This window comes from Erithacus rubecula (genome assembly GCF_903797595.1).
Source record: "Erithacus rubecula genome assembly, contig: scaffold_673_arrow_ctg1, whole genome shotgun sequence".
NCBI classification, from domain to species: Eukaryota; Metazoa; Chordata; class Aves; order Passeriformes; family Muscicapidae; genus Erithacus; species Erithacus rubecula.
Window position 1 is genome coordinate 451 of NW_027635666.1, and position 17,034 is coordinate 17,484.

The 17,034-nt window shown below is 46.4% G+C and overlaps 2 protein-coding genes across 2 annotated transcripts in view; one reads left to right on the forward strand and one right to left on the reverse strand.

The window, feature by feature from the left end:
- Positions 1-572: 572 nt before the first annotated feature.
- On the reverse strand, positions 573-3,855 carry PSMB4 (proteasome 20S subunit beta 4). Its single transcript, XM_079333001.1, has 2 exons — positions 3,668-3,855; positions 573-797 (listed from the first exon to the last, which is right to left on the reverse strand). Exons 1-2 carry the CDS (start codon positions 3,808-3,810, stop codon positions 587-589), a joined length of 354 nt encoding a protein of 117 aa, XP_079189127.1. The 5' UTR covers positions 3,811-3,855; the 3' UTR covers positions 573-586.
- A 197-nt stretch (positions 3,856-4,052) lies between these two features.
- CGN (cingulin) overlaps positions 4,053-17,034 on the forward strand; it is a 32,536-nt gene continuing 19,554 nt past the window's right edge. The window contains exons 1-5 of the mRNA XM_079332999.1: positions 4,053-4,116; positions 14,066-14,360; positions 15,062-15,609; positions 16,307-16,398; positions 16,954-17,020. Coding sequence (XP_079189125.1) covers positions 14,069-14,360; positions 15,062-15,609; positions 16,307-16,398; positions 16,954-17,020 — 999 coding nt within the window. The 5' untranslated portion in view covers positions 4,053-4,116; positions 14,066-14,068. The remainder of the gene's footprint in view (positions 4,117-14,065; positions 14,361-15,061; positions 15,610-16,306; positions 16,399-16,953; positions 17,021-17,034) is intronic.

The window sequence follows — 17,034 nt, forward strand, 5'->3', positions numbered from 1 at the left end:
CAGGGAATTCCAGGATTGGTGCACAAAAAATGCTGCAGAATTTGGCTGATGGGAACTTCCTGAATTCCTGGAAACCAATCCTGGATTTGGGGATGGGGAATTCCAGAATTCCCCAAGGAATTTTGGGATGGGGAATACCAGAATTCCTGAGACATTTTGGGGATGTGAATTCAGGAATTCCTGTGGGATTTTGGGATGTGAATTCAGGAATTCCTGTGGGATTTTGGGATGTGAATTCAGGAATTCCTGTGGGATTTTGGGATGTGAATTCAGGAATCCCTGTGGGATTTTGGGATGTGAATTCTGGGATCCCTGTGGGATTTTGGGATGTGAACCCCAGAACTCCAGAGCCATTCTGGGATGTGAATTCAGGAATTCCTGTGGGATTTTGGGATGTGAATTCAGGAATCCCTGTGGGATTTTGGGATGTGAATTCTGGAATCCCTGTGGGATTTTGGGATGTGAATTCAGGAATCCCTGTGGGATTTTGGGATGTGAACCCCAGAACCCCAGAGCCATTCTGGGATATGAACCCCAGTATTCCCGGGGGATCCCGGGACAGGAACCCCCCAAGTCGCCATGCCTCTTACACCATCTGCTGGAGGAGCTGCCGCAGGTGCTGGAAATCCGCCAGGTCCCCCGAGGCAGCGAGCACGGCGCTGTCATTGACCTTCAGCAGGCGGGACACGCCCCGGAAACGCGCCAGGGAGCCGTACGAGCCGCCCGTGTCCGCCGCCAGCATCGTCCCGCCCTGGAAACGCAGCCCCAGCACCGAGGTTCCGGTCACCATCGGGGTCCTGCCAACGGCATCCCAGTTACACCAGTTTGGGTCACAGGTACTCCAGATTGGGTCCCAGTTTGGGTCCCAGTTACACCAGTTTGGGTCACAGGTACACCAGTTTGGGTCACAGGTACTCCAGTTTGGGTCCTAGTTTGGGTCCCAGTTACACCAGTTTGGGTCACAGGAACACCAGTTTGGGTCACAGGTACTCCAGTTTGGGTTCCAGTTTGGGTCCCAGTTACACCAGTTTGGGTCCCAGGTACTCCAGTTTGGCTCCCAGTTTGGATCCCAGTCACACTGCTTTGGATCCCAGTTTGGATCCCAGTTTGGGTCCCAGTTTAGCTCCCAGTTTGGATCCCAGTTTAGCTCCCAGTTTGGATCCCAGTTTGGATCCCAGTTTAGCTCCCAGTTTAGATCCCAGTTTGGATCCCAGTTTGGATCCCAGTTTGGGTCCCAGTTTGGATCCCAGTCACACTGCTTTGGCTCCCAGTTTGGATCCCAGTTTAGCTCCCAGTTTGGATCCCAGTTTGGATCCCAGTTTAGCTCCCAGTTTGGATCCCAGTTTGGATCCCAGTTTAGCTCCCAGTTTAGCTCGCCATTTTGCTCCCAGTTTCAATCCAAGCTACACCAGTTTGGATCCCAGTTTGGCTCCCAGTTTGGCTCCCAGTTTGGATCCCAGTTTGGCTCCCAGTTTGGATCCCAGTTTGGCTCCCAGTTTGGATCCCAGTCACACTGCTTTGGCTCCCAGTTTAACTCCCAGTTTGGATCCCAGTCACACTGCTTTGGCTCCCAGTTTGGATCCCAGTTTGGCTCCCAGTCACACTGCTTTGGGTCCCAGTTTGGATCCCAGTTTGGCTCCCAGTTTGGATCCCAGTTTGGCTCCCAGTTTGGATCCCAGTCACACTGCTTTGGGTCCCAGTTTGGCTCCCAGTTTAACTCCCAGTTTGGATCCCAGTCACACTGCTTTGGCTCCCAGTTTGGGTTCCAGTTTGGATCCCAGTCACACTGCTTTGGCTCCCAGTTTGGATCCCAGTTTGGATCCCAGTCACACTGCTTTGGCTCCCAGTTTAACTCCCAGTTTGGATCCCAGTCACACTGCTTTGGCTCCCAGTTTGGGTTCCAGTTTGGATCCCAGTCACACTGCTTTGGCTCCCAGTTTGGGTCCCAGTTTGGATCCCAGTCACACTGCTTTGGCTCCCAGTTTGGATCCCAGTTTGGATCCCAGTTTGGATCCCAGTCACACTGCTTTGGCTCCCAGTTTGGCTCCCAGTTTGGATCCCAGTTTGGCTCCCAGTTTGGATCCCAGTTTGGCTCCCAGTTTGGATCCCAGTTTGGCTCCCAGTTTGGCTCCCAGTTTGGCTCCCAGTTTGGATCCCAGTTTGGGTCCCAGTTTGGATCCCAGTCACACTGCTTTGGGTCCCAGTTTGGATCCCAGTCACACTGCTTTGGCTCCCAGTTTGGATCCCAGTTTGGATCCCAGTTTGGGTCCCAGTTTGGATCCCAGTCACACTGCTTTGGGTCCCAGTTTGGCTCCCAGTTTGGCTCCCAGTTTGGCTCCCAGTTTGGATCCCAGTTTGGCTCCCAGTTTGGATCCCAGTCACACTGCTTTGGGTCCCAGTTTGGATCCCAGTTTGGGTCCCAGTTTGGATCCCAGTCACACTGCTTTGGCTTCCAGTTTGGATCCCAGTCACACTGCTTTGGCTCCCAGTTTGGGTCCCAGTTTGGATCCCAGTCACACTGCTTTGGCTCCCAGTTTGGATCCCAGTCACACTGCTTTGGGTCCCAGTTTGGCTCCCAGTTTGGCTCCCAGTTTGGCTCCCAGTTTGGATCCCAGTTTGGCTCCCAGTTTGGATCCCAGTCACACTGCTTTGGGTCCCAGTTTGGATCCCAGTTTGGGTCCCAGTTTGGATCCCAGTCACACTGCTTTGGCTTCCAGTTTGGATCCCAGTCACACTGCTTTGGCTCCCAGTTTGGGTCCCAGTTTGGATCCCAGTCACACTGCTTTGGCTCCTAGTTTGGATCCCAGTTTGGATCCCAGTCACACTGCTTTGGCTCCTAGTTTGGATCCCAGTTTGGATCCCAGTCACACTGCTTTGGCTCCTAGTTTGGATCCCAGTTTGGATCCCAGTCACACTGCTTTGGCTCCCAGTTTGGATCCCAGTCACACTGCTTTGGCTCCCAGTTTGGGTCCCAGTTTGGATCCCAGTCACACTGCTTTGGGTCCCAGTTTGGATCCCAGTTTGGATCCCAGTCACACTGCTTTGGGTCCCAGTTTGGATCCCAGTCACACTGCTTTGGCTCCCAGTTTGGATCCCAGTTTGGATCCCAGTTTGGCTCCCAGTTTGGATCCCAGTCACACTGCTTTGGCTCCCAGTTTGGATCCCAGTTTGGATCCCAGTTTGGCTCCCAGTTTGGATCCCAGTCACACTGCTTTGGGTCCCAGTTTGGCTCCCAGTTTGGATCCCAGTTTGGATCCCAGTCACACTGCTTTGGGTCCCAGTTTGGCTCCCAGTTTGGATCCCAGTTTGGATCCCAGTTTGGGTCCCAGTTTGGATCCCAGTCACACTGCTTTGGCTCCCAGTTTGGATCCCAGTTTAGCTCCCAGTTTGGATCCCAGTTTGGATCCCAGTTTAGCTCCCAGTTTAGCTCGCCATTTTGCTCCCAGTTTCAATCCAAGTTACACCAGTCTGGCACCCAGTTTAACTCCCAGTTTGGATCCCAATTTGGGACCCTCCCCCAAATCCCCCCCACCCCTCCCAGTTCCCCTCCCAGTCTCCCCAGTTCCCCTCCCTCAGAGACCCTCCCCCCACTCTCCATTTCCCTCCCCCTCCCCCCACCCTCAGATCCCCCCATCCCCCACCCCCCGCCGTCCCGCGTTGCCCTCACAGGGTGCGGCCGGCGGGCAGCGCGGAGCCGGTGCCGATGCCCGGGGAGAGGATGTCGGTGTGTCCCAGAGCCCTCGGGATGTACATTTGTCCCGGGGCCGGGCCCCCGGCCCAGAACGGCGGCGGAGCTGCTCCGACCTCCATCTTAGTCACGCCGCGATTGCGCCTGCGCAGAGGAAACGCGGCCCCTCCCGGCCACCGTAGGGGATGGGCGTGGCTTATCCGCCATCTTGAGCGTGGCGGAAATGGCGGCAAGGGCGCGGTGCCCTTCTCAAAATGGCGGCACCGCCACGTGACGCAGCACCGGTGGAGCGGTGGGCGGGGTTTGACAGTGAATCCCCGCCCAATGAGGCGGGGTTTGGGTGGCGCTGACCAATCAGCGGCGAGGGGCGGGGCCTGAGCGAAGGTAACAGGTTGCGGTGGCTGCGGCGGGAGCGGCCGGAGCGGGCGGTGAGTGGGGGGGGCGGGGGGACACCGGACTGGGGACACCGGACACCGGACACGGGCATGGGGACACCGGACACCGGACACGGGCATGGGGACACCGGACACCGGGCTGGGGACACCGGACACCGGGCTGGGGACACCGGGCAGGGCGCTGGGGACACCGCAGGGGGTCTTGCCCCCTGTGCGGGGGTCCCGGTGTCGTGCAGAGGGTCCCGGTGACACCGGCCAGCGGTGCGGGGACACCGGGCAGGGCGCTGGTGGCACGGCAGGGGCTGCTGGGGACACCGGGCAGGGCGCTGGTGGCACGCAAAGGGTGTTGGTGACACCGGAGAGGGCGCTGGTGGCGCGGGACAGAGTCCAGGTGGCACCGGGCAGGGTGTTGGTGACACCGGGCGGGGCGCGGTGACACCGGAGAGGGCGCTGGTGGCAGCGGGCAGGGTCCAAGGGACACCGGGCGGGGCGCTGGGGACACGGAAAGGGGGCCTGGGGACACTCAGAGGGGTTTGGGGACATGGGACACGGACTTGGGGACACCGGAGAGGGGCGTGGGGACACGGGACAGGGTGTTGGTGGCACCGGACAGGGCGTTGGTGACACAGAAGGGTGTCCTGGGGACACACGACAGGGTCCCAGTGTCCCTTTATGGGGTCCCAGTGTCCCTTTATGGGGTCCCAATGTCACTTATAGGGTCCCACTGTCCCTTTATGGGAACTCAGTATCTTTTTATGGGGTTCCAATGTCCCTTATCGAGTCCGAGTGTCACTTTATAGGGTCCCAATGTCCCTTTATAGGGTCCTGGTGTCCTTTAATAGGGTCCTGGTGTCCTTTAATAGGGTCCCAGTGTCCCTTTATGGGGTCCCACTGTCCCTTTATGGGGTCCTGCTGTCCCTTTTAGGGAGGACCCAAAGGATCCCAAATCCGAGGGATGTTGTCCCGTTTTGTCCCTTTTGTCCTGTTTTGTTTGGGGCGGGTTTTATGGGATTGCTCCGGGCGTTCCCAGACCGGTCAGACCGGTTTGGGATCGGAATTTCTTTGGAATTCCTTTGGAATTCCCTGTCCTTGGGCAGGATTTGGGGTTTTGTGGGCAGAATTTGGGTTTTTTTTCTTTTTCCTGAGGGTTTTCGGGGTCAGAGATAGGGGAATAGCTCAGGATTGAATTTGGGGTGAATTCCTTGGATGCAGTTTAGGTGGAAATCCAGGATTTGGGGTTTTCCCTTTTCCCAGCAGCTTTTTGGGATTGGGGTTGGAATTCCTGTGGGGGAGAAATTTGGGAATTTGGGATTGGATTTGGGGTGGGGGATTGGGATTTGGGATCAGGATCAATTCCTCAGGGATGGAATTTGCAATGAAATTTGGGATTGGATTTGGGGCAGATTCCTCAGGATGGGAAATGGGATTTGGGGGGGAATTTGGGATTGAATTTGGGGTGAAATCCTCGAGGTGGAGAATTTTGGGATCAAATCCAGGATGGAATTCAGGACAAACCCAGAGCGACCCCAAACCCCGCAGGGATTTCAGAGTCTGGGGAATGGGATCATTCCCAGTTATCCCAATTAACGGGATCATTCCCAGTTATCCCAGTGGGATCATCCCCAGTTATCCCAAAGGGATTGTTCCCAGTTATCCCAATTAACGGGATCATTCCCAGTTATCCCAAAGGGATCATTCCCAGTTATCCCAAAGAATGGGACTGGGATCATTCCTGATTATCCTACAGGATTGGGATCATTCCCAGTTAACCCAATGGGATCATTCCCAGTTATCCCAATTAACGGGATCATTCCCAGTTAACCCAATGGGATCATTCCCAGTTATCCCAGTGGGATCATTCCCAGTTATCCCAATTAACGGGATCATCCCCAGTTATCCCAGTGGGATCATCCCCAGTTATCCCAAAGGGATCATTCCCAGTTAACCCAATGGGATCATTCCCAGTTATCCCAAAGAATGGGACTGGGATCATTCCTGATTATCCTACAGGATTGGGATCATTCCCAGTTAACCCAATGGGATCATTCCCGGTTATCCCAAAGGGATCATTCCCAGTTATCCCAAAGGGATCATTCCCAGTTATCCCAAAGGGATCATTCCCAGTTATCCCAATGGGATCATTCCCAGTTATCCCAATGGGATCATTCCCAGTTATCCCAATTCATGGGATCATTCCCAGTTATCCCAGTTAACAGGACTGGGATCATTGCCAGTTATCCCAATTCATGGGATCATTCCCAGTTATCCCAGTTAACGGGATCATTCCCAGTTATCCCAGTTAACAGGACTGGGATCATTGCCAGTTATCCCAATTCATGGGATCATTCCCAGTTATCCCAGTTAACGGGATCATTCCCAGTTATCCCAGTTAACGGGACTGGGATCATTGCCAGTTATCCCAATTCATGGGATCATTCCCAGTTATCCCAGTTAACGGGATCATTCCCAGTTATCCCAGTTAACAGGACTGGGATCATTGCCAGTTATCCCAATTCATGGGATCATTCCCAGTTATCCCAGTTAACAGGACTGGGATCATTCCCAGTTATCCCAGTTAACGGGATCATTCCCAGTTATCCCAGTTAACAGGACTGGGATCATTCCCAGTTATTCCCACCCGGGGAATTGGATCTGGCGGCTCCGGTTCCCTGGAACCCGACACCAGAACCCGGGGGGGGATGGGACAGGAATCAGCATTCCCAGATTTGGGATCAATTTTCTGGGATTTGGGATCGATTTCCTGGGATTTGGGGTCGATTTCCTGGGATTTGGGATCAATTTCCTGGGATTTGGGATCGATTTCCCGGGATTTGGGATCGATTTCCTGGGATTTGGGGTCGATTTCCTGGGATTTGGGATCGATTTCCTGGGATTTGGGATCGATTTCCTGGGATTTGGGATCGATTTCCTGGGATTTGGGATCGATTTCCTGGGATTTGGGGTCAATTTCCTGGGATTTGGGATCAATTTCCTGGGATTTGGGGTTGATTTCCTGGGATTTGGGATCGAGTTCCCAGATTTGGGATCGATTTCCTGGGATTTGGGGTCGATGTCCTGGGATTTGGGATCGATTTCCTGGGATTTGGGGTCGATTTCCTGGGATTTGGGGTCGATTTCCTGGGATTTGGGATCGATTTCCTGGGATTTGGGGTCGATTTCCTGGGATTTGGGATCGATTTCCTGGGATTTGGGATCGATTTCCTGGGATTTGGGGTCGATTTCCCGGGATTTGGGATCGATTTCCAATTGATTTCCCAGGATTTGGGATTGAATTTCCTGGATTTGGGATTAATTTCCCATGATTTCTGTTTGATTTCCTGGGATTTTGGGGTTGATTTCCCTGGATTTGGGGAAATTTTCCATGTTTCCTGATTTTCCATTTTTTCCATACTTTCAAATTTTTCCGTGAAAAAAAATTCCACTCTCAACCCTTTTTCCAGGGTTTTAGGATAATTAATTTGGGGAAATTTAGGATCATTCATTTGGGATAATTGGGAATAATTTTGGGATAAATTTGGGATAATTAGGTCAGGATATTTTAGGATATTTGGGAATAATTTGGGATATTCAGGAATAATTTGGGATATTTTGGGATATTTGGAAATAATTTGGGATAAATTTGGGATCATTCTTTTGGGATATTTGGGAATAATTTGGGATAAATTTGGGGTCATTTGGAATAATTCATTTGGGATCATTTGGGCTATTTGAAGATAATTTGGGGAAATTTGGGGCAATAAATTTGGGAAAAATCCCATTCCCGAGCCTTTTCCCGGAGTTTTGTGTTAATTAATGTCGGGAAATTTGGGATAATTAATTTGGGATAATTAATTTGGGATAATTTGGGATAATTGGGATTTGGGGAAATTTGGGATAATGAATTTAGGGAAATTTGGGATAATTGATTTGGGATAATTTGGGATAATGAATTTGGGGGAATTTGGGATAATGAATTTGGGATAATTTGGATTTGGGATAATGAATTTAGGGAAATTTGGGATAATCAGTTTGGGATAATTAATTTGGGATAATTGGGATTTGGGGAAATTTGGGATAATGAATTTAGGGAAATTTGGGATAATTAATTTGGGATAATTTGGGATAATTGGGATTTGGGGAAATTTGGGATAATGAATTTAGGGAAATTTGGGATAATGAATTTGGGGAAATTTGGGATAATTAATTTGGGATAATTTGGGATAATTGGGATTTGGGGAAATTTGGGATAATTGATTTGGGATAATTTGGGATAATGAATTTAGGGAAATTTGGGATAATTAATTTGGGATAATTTGGGATAATTGGGATTTGGGGAAATTTGGGATAATGAATTTAGGGAAATTTGGGATAATGAATTTGGGATAATTTGGGATAATTGGGATTTGGGGAAATTTGGGATAATGAATTTAGGGAAATTTGGGATAATGAATTTGGGATAAATTCCCATCCCCCCGGAGCTCGCTGGCCCCGCCCCCGCTCCGGTTTCGGTTCCCAAAAAAACCGGAAAATCCGGAAAAGCCGCTCCGAGTTTGGGGCGGCTCCAAATTCCCGGAGTTTGACCCCAAAGGAGCCCCCGGGGGAGGGGCCGGGGCGGGAATTTGGGAAAGATCCCAAAAAAAAATACCCGGAGGGAAAAAAACCAACCTGGGATTGGTCGGGGTAATTAGGGATTAATTAGTCTGGGGTAATTAGGGATTAATTAGTCTGGGGTAACTTGGGATTAATTAGTCTGGGGTAATTTGGGATAATTGGTTTGGGGTAATGATTTAGGGAAATTTGGGATAATTAATTTGGGGAAATTTGGGATCATGAATTTGGGATAATTTGGGATAATTGGGATTTGGGATCATGAATTTAGGGAAATTTGGGATAATTGGGATTTGGGGAAATTTGGGATAATTTGGATTTGGGATAATGAATTTAGGGAAATTTGGGATAATGAATTTGGGGAAATTTGGGATAATTAATTTGGGATAATTAATTTGGGATAATTTGGGATAATTAATTTGGGGAAATTTGGGATAATGAATTTTGGGATAATTTGGGATAATTTGGATTTGGGATAATGAATTTAGGGAAATTTGGGATAATTGGGATTTGGGGAAATTTGGGATAATTTGGATTTGGGATAATGAATTTAGGGAAATTTGGGATAATGAATTTGGGATAATTAATTTGGGATAATTAATTTGGGATAATTAATTTGGGATAATTTGGGATAATTAATTTGGGGAAATTTGGGATAATGAATTTAGGGATAATTTGGGATAATTGGGATTTGGGATCATGAATTTAGGGAAATTTGGGATAATTAGTTTGGGATAATTTGGGATAATTGGGATTTGGGGAAATTTGTGATAATGAATTTAGGGAAATTTGGGATAATGAATTTGGGGAAATTTGGGATAATTAATTTGGGATAATTTGGGATAATTTGGATTTGGGATCATGAATTTAGGGAAATTTGGGATAATTAGTTTGGGATAATTAATTTGGGGAAAATTGGGAAAATTTGGATTTGGGATCATGAATTTAAGGAAATTTGGGATAATTAATGAGTGGAAATTTGGGATAATTAATTTGGGATAATTAATTTGGGGAAGTGCTAATTGATGAGAGGAAATTTGGGGTATTTGGGAAATTTTTTGGGAAAATTTGTGATCATTCAGGAAAAACTGAGACAATTAATTTGGGTAAATGTGAGATAATGAGTTTGAGATAATTAATTTGGGGAAATTTGGGATAAATCAGGATTTTTGGGGTCATTTGGGATAATTAATTTATGATAAATTGGGATATTTGGAGATAATTTTGGCAAAATTTGGGATTATTTGGAATAATTAATTTGTAATAATTTGGGATCATTAACTTGAGATAATTAATTTGGGAGAATTCGGGAATTCTTTAGGAAAACAAAACAGAATTTTGGGAATTCATCCCTGGGAACCCCCAAAATATCAGAAAAATCCAAACTCAGCAACTCCAGGAATATTTTGGGATCATTTGAGATTTTTTTTTTCCCTTCATTATTTCCCATTTCCCATCTCAATTTCCTTTTTTCCTATTCCCAAAATTCCATTTTCATCCTTCAGGAAAATTTTAAAAATGGGGAAAAAACAAAATTTCAGAAGAGCAGCTCCGGGTTTTTCGTTTGTTTCTTTTTTCTTTTTTCTTTTTTTTTTTTTTTTTTTTTTCTTTTTTTTCTCCTGTTTTGTTTTTTTTCCTGGGAATTACAAAACAACTTTTTCTGGGTCGGGGCCACAAAGGCTCTTTGTGCTTCCCGGGCTCCTGGCCAGCCCCAAAATTCCCGGAATTCTGCATTTTTTAACCCTCAAATTCCCATTTTCCTGATTTTTTTTGTCCCCAAATTCCGCAAAATTATGCATTTTTTAACCCTGAAATTCCCATTTTTGTGCTTTCCCCCCCATTTTTAGACCCCAAATTCCCATTTTTCTGCTGTTTTCCTTCTGGTTTTCCAAGGAAATCCCTTAAAAATCTGGAAAAAATCCAAATATTCTCCCGAATTTTTGGGAATTTCCAAATCCTCTCCCGGATTTTGGGAGTTTCCAGCCCCTCCCCCACTCCCAGGGGGTTCTGGAGCCATCTGGAATTTTGGGATTTTTGGGATCGTTCCCTCCCCCCCCTGTGGATTCTCCACCTGCTCTGGGAAGTATTTGTGATGGATCCAGATCCTAAAATGGGATTTTTTTATTTTTAATTTTTTTTTATTTTCCCATTTTTAATGGGATTTTATAGGATGGACCCAGATCCCAAAATGGGATTTTTTATTTTTAATGTTTTTTTCTTTTTTAATGGACTTTTATGGGATGGATCCAGATCCCAAAATGGATTTTTTTTTTTTAATTTTATTTTTTTATTTTTCCATTTTTAATGGGATTTTATGGGATGGATGCAGATCCCAAAACGGCCCTTCCTGGTTTTTATGGGATTTGGGGATTTAGGGGGAAAGGGGAAAACCCGGGGGAAAAAACCTCAAAAAAATATGGAAAAACTGGGAGAAAACCTTAAAAAAAGGGGGAAAACAGGAAAAAAAGAGGAAAATCGAGAAGGAAAAAAGGAAAATCGAGGGGAAAACTGGTGGGGAAATCGCAAATGAAAGGAGGAAAAAATGGAGGAAAAAAATGAGAAAAAAAAGGGGGAAAACCCTCAAAAAAAAGAGTGAAAAATCGTGGGAAAACCATAAAAAAGGGGGGGAAAAAAGAGGAAAATCGAGGGGGGAAAAAGGAGGAAAATCGAGGGGAAAACTGGGGGGGAAATCGGAAATGAAAGGAGGAAAAAATGAGAGAAAAAAGGGGGAAAACCATAAAAGAAGGGGGGAAAAGGGGGAAAATCGAGGGGAAAACTGGGGGGGAAATCGGAAATGAAAGGAGGAAAAAAGGGAGGAAAAAACCGCAAAAAAAAGTGAAAAAAATGTGGGAAAACCGTAAAAAAAAAAAAAAAAAAAAAAAAAAAAAAAGGGAAAAAAAGGGGAAATGAGGGTAAAAAATGGCAAGCGGAATTTTTCCCGAATTTTTCCCGTTTTCCCGCAGGTCATGGCGGACAAGGCTCTGGACAGGGGAAAAAATAGAGGGGAAAAATCTCCAAAAAAATAGTGGAAAAACGCAAAAAAAGAGTGAAAAACTGTGGGAAAACCGTAAAAATGGAGAAAAAAGGGAAAATCGAGGGGGAAAGCAGACAAAAAAGAGGAAAATCGAGGGGAAAACTGGGGGGGAAATCGGAAATGAAAGGAGGAAAAAATGGAGGAAAAAACCGCAAAAAATGTGAAAAAAATGTGGGAAAACCGTAAAAAAAGGGGGGAAAAAAGGTAAAAAATGCCAGCCCGAATTTTCCCCGAATTTTTCCCGTTTTCCCGCAGGCCATGGTGGACAAGGCTCTGGACGAGGGAAAAAATAGAGGGGAAAAAATCTCAAAAAAATAGTGGAAAAACGCAAAAAAAGAGTGAAAAACTGTGGAAAAACCGTAAAAAAACGGGGAAAAAAAGGGGAAATGAGGGTAAAAAATGGCAAGCGGAATTTTTCCCAAATTTTTCCCGTTTTCCCGCAGGCCATGGCAGACAAGGCTCTGGACGAGGGAAAAAATAGAAGGGAAAAATCTCAAAAAAATAGTGGAAAAACGCAAAAAAAAAGTGAAAAACTGTGGGAAAACCGTAAAAAATGGAGAAAAAAGGGAAAATCGAGGGGGAAAGCAGACAAAAGAAGAGGAAAATCGAGGGGAAAACTGGGGGGAAAATCGCAAATGAAAGGAGGAAAAAATGGAGGAAAAAACCGCAAAAAATGTGAAAAAAATGTGGGAAAACCGTTAAAAAAAGGGGGAAAAAAGGGGAAATGAGGGTAAAAAATGGCAAGCGGAATTTTTCCCGAATTTTTCCCGTTTTCCCGCAGGCCATGGTGGACAAGGCTCTGGACGAGGGAAAAAATAGAGGGGAAAAATCTCCAAAAAAATAGTGGAAAAACGCAAAAAAAAAAGTGAAAAACTGTGGGAAAACCGTAAAAAATGGAGAAAAAAAAAAGGGAAAATCGAGGGGAAAGCAGGCAAAAAAGAGGAAAATCGAGGGGAAAACTGGGGGGGAAAACGGAAATGAAAGGAGGAAAAAATGGAGGAAAAAACCGCAAAAAATGTGAAAAAAATGTGGGAAAACCGTTAAAAAAAGGGGGAAAAAAGGGGAAATGAGGGTAAAAAATGGCAAGCGGAATTTTTCCCGAATTTTTCCCGTTTTCCCGCAGGCCATGGTGGACAAGGCTCTGGACAGGGGAAAAAATAGAGGGGAAAAATCTCCAAAAAAATAGTGGAAAAACGCAAAAAAAAAGTGAAAAACTGTGGGAAAACCGTAAAAAAATGGAGAAAAAAAAAAAGGGAAAATCGAGGGGGAAAGCAGGCAAAAAAGAGGAAAATCGAGGGGAAAACTGGGGGGGAAATCGGAAATGAAAGGAGGAAAAAAGGGAGGAAAAAACCGCAAAAAATGTGAAAAAAATGTGGGAAAACCGTAAGAAAAAGGGGGGAAAAAGGTAAAAAATGCCAGCCCGAATTTTTCCCGGATTTTTCCCGTTTTCCCGCAGGCCATGGTGGACAAGGCTCTGGACAGGGGAAAAAATAGAGGGGAAAAATCTCAAAAAAATAGTGGAAAAACGCAAAAAAAAATTGAAAAACTGTGGGAAAACCGTAAAAAAACGGGGAAAAAAAGGGGAAATGAGGGTAAAAAATGGCAAGCGGAATTTTTCCCGAATTTTCCCGTTTTCCCCGCAGGCCATGGTGGACAAGGCTCTGGACGAGGGAAAAAATAGAGGGGAAAAAATCTCAAAAAAATAGTGGAAAAAACGCAAAAAAAAAAGTGAAAAACTGTGGGAAAACCGTAAAAAATGGAGAAAAAAGGGAAAATCGAGGGGGAAAGCAGACAAAAGAAGAGGAAAATCAAGGGGAAAACTGGGGGGAAAATCGCAAATGAAAGGAGGAAAAAATGGAGGAAAAAACCGCAAAAAATGTGAAAAAAATGTGGGAAAACCGTAAAAAAAAGGGGGGAAAAAGGTAAAAAATGCCAAGCGGAATTTTTCCCGAATTTTTCCCGTTTTCCCACAGGCCATGATGGACAAGGCTCTGGTCAGGGGAAAAAATAGAGGGGAAAAATCTCCAAAAAAATAGTGGAAAAACGCAAAAAAAAAAGTGAAAAACTGTGGGAAAACCGAAAAAAAAACGGGGAAAAAAAGGGGAAATGAGGGTAAAAAATGGCAAGCGGAATTTTTCCCGAATTTTTCCCGTTTTCCCGCAGGCCATGGTGGACAAGGCTCTGGACAGGGGAAAAAATAGAGGGGAAAAATCTCCAAAAAAATAGTGGAAAAACGCAAAAAAAAAGTGAAAAACTGTGGGAAAACCGAAAAAAAACGGGGAAAAAAAGGGGAAATGAGGGTAAAAAATGGCAAGCGGAATTTTTCCCGTTTTCCCGCAGGCCATGGCGGACAAGGCTGTGGATCACGGAGTGCAGATCCGCTTCATCAGCGACCTGGGCGAGGCGGGCGGGGGGCGAGCGGCGCGGGCCGGGGGCGGCTCGTACGGCGTGGCCGTGCGGGTCCAGGGCATCGCCGGACAGCCCTTCGTGGTGCTCAACAGCGGCCAGGGCGGCAGGGAGAGTTTTGGGGTGCAGATCAAAGCGGGGAGCCCCGAAATGGCCCCGAATGCCGGAGCCGCGAGTCCCGAAATAGCCGCGAATGTCCCTGAAATGAGCAGGAATTTTGGAACGAGGGGTCCCAAAACGGCCCAAAATGTCAGAGCTGAGAGTCCCGAAATAGCCGCGAATGTCCCTGAAACGAGCAGGAATTTTGGAACGAGGGGTCCTAAAACGGCCCAAAATGTCAGAGCTGAGAGTCCCGAAATAGCCGCGAATGTCCCTGAAATGAGCAGGAATTTTGGAACGAGGGGTCCCAAACTGGCCCAAAATGTCAGAGCTGAGAGTCCCGAAATGGGCACGAATGTCCCTGAAATGAGCAGGAATTTTGGAACGAGGGGTCCCAAAATGGCCCAAAATGTCAGAGCTGAGAGTCCCGAAATAGCCGCGAATGTCCCCGAAATGGGCACGAATTTTAGAACAAAGGGTCCCGAAATGGCCCCGAATTCCCCCAAAATGGCCCCAAATGTCACAACCTGGAGTTCTGAAATGGCCCCAAGTCCTCCTGAACTGGCCCCAAATTTTAGAGCTGGGAATTCCAGAATAGCCCCAAATCCCCGAGCCTGGAGCCCCGAAATGGCCCCAAATTCTCCAGAAACGACCCCAAATGTCCCAACCCGGAGCCACCAGGGGGGAACTGCAGGGGGAGAAGAATTTTGGGATGGGGAAGAACCGAGGATCCCCAAATTTTTAGCTGAGGGAAGATCCCGAGGGATCCCAAAATCCTGGGATGAGGAAACTTCGGGGGGATCTCGGCGGATCCCGAAATTTTCTGATCAGGACTCGAGAAGATTCCAGGACACCCCAAAATCTTCGGATCAGCACCTGGAAAATCCCAAATCTTGGGATCAGGATGCGGGAAAATCCCGAGGGATCCCAAAATTTTCCGATCAGGATTCAGGAGGATCCCGAGGAATCCCAAAATTTTCCGATCAGGACCCGAGAAGATCCCAGGACACCCCGAAATCTTGGGATCGACACCCGGAAAATCCCAAATCCTCGGAGGAACTTCGCCGATCCCAATCCCACGGCGACCTCACGGCGCCGTTTCCCAAACCGGGAAAAACCGGGAAAAAATTCCCGAAAAACCTCCGGGAATTGCGGGGGACGTGGACACGGAGCCGCTGGGCTCGGTGGATTCTCTGATTTCCAAATTCGATTCCGGGAATTCCGGGAATTTTCGGGGGGCTCGGAGGCTCCGCGGCCCCGCGACCCCTCCCAGGAAACGCTCGCAGAGTTTGGATTTGCGGGAATCCCAAATTCCCAAAATCCCGCCCCAAATTCCCGGCGAGTTTGGGGGCGTGGAGGAGAAAAACGTGGAGATGCAGGTAAAAAAAAAATTATTAATTTTTTTTTTTTTCCCCCTAAAAAATTCGGGGTTTTATTAAAAAGTGGGGGTTTGATAGAAAAATTGTGATTTTTTTTTTCCTATAAATTGGGGGGGGGTTTATATAAAATTGGGGTTTTTCCTATGAAATTTGGGGAGGTTTTCCTGTAAAATTTTGGGTTTAAAAAAAAAAAAAAAATTTGGGTTTTTTTTTTCCTAAAAAATTTTGGGGGTTTTTTTTCCTTAAAAAATGTGGGGTTTTTTTTCCCTAAAAAAAAAAGGGGGATTTTCTTATGAAATTTGGGGGGACTTGCCTAAAAAAAAAAAAATTGTTTTGTTTTCTTCCTGTACAAGTTGGAAGTTTTATATAAAAATTGGGGTTTGATCTAAAAATGGGAGGTTTTTGATATGAAAATTGGTATTTTTTTCTAAAAAATGGGGTTTTTTCCTACTAAAATTTGGGGGGGTTTCGTATGAAATTTGGGGGTTTTCTTAAAAAAAAAAAAATTCCTATAAAAGTGAAGGTTTTTCTCTATATAACTGGATTTTTTTCCTGTAGAACTTGGATTTTTCCCTATAAAATCAGCGTTTTCCCCTATAAAATTCTGTTTTTCCCTATAAATCCGTGTTTTTTCCCTCTGGGATGTGGGATTTGGGGTTTTTTTAATTGGAATTGAGGATTTTTTTCCCCCCTGGAGCTGAAATCCACCCCGGACCTGCTGCGGGACCAGCGGGAATTGGGGGGTGGTGAAAACCCCACAGAGCTGATCTACAGCATCCTCAGGGAGGGGTGAGCCCCAAAATATCCCAAAAAAACCCCAAAATATCCCCAAAATAACCCCCAAAACCCAAACCCTCCGAAAGACACAAAATGCCCATAAAATCCCCTAAAAATCCTCCCCAAATCCACCCAAATTTCCATAAAACCCCATAAAATTCCCCTAAAAATCCCAGAAAACTCCCCTAAAAACCCCCTGTAAAAAAATCCCCCAAAAACCTCACAAAAATCCCCCCAAAAACCCCACAAAAATTCTCAGAAAATTCCCCTCAAAATCTGCCCCAAATCCTCCCAAATTTCTCTAAAACTCCTCAAATCTCCCCCAAAATTTCCCCTCCCAAATCCCCACAAAAATTCCCACAAAATCCACCTAAAAATGCCCCTAAATTCCCCTAAAACCTCATAAAATCCCCTAAAAATTCCCACAAAATCCACCTAAAAATGCCCCTAAATTCCCCTAAAACCCCCCTAAAAATTCCCCCAAAATTCCCTAAAAATTCCCCCAAAATTCCCCTAAAATTCCCTGACCCCAAAATTCCCAAATTTTCCCCCAAATTTCCCCCCCAGGAGCTCTGAGAGTGAAATTTCCCTGAAGAGAAAAACCTCGAGGCTGCTGCAGAAATTCCAGGAGCTGGTGAGGGGCAAATT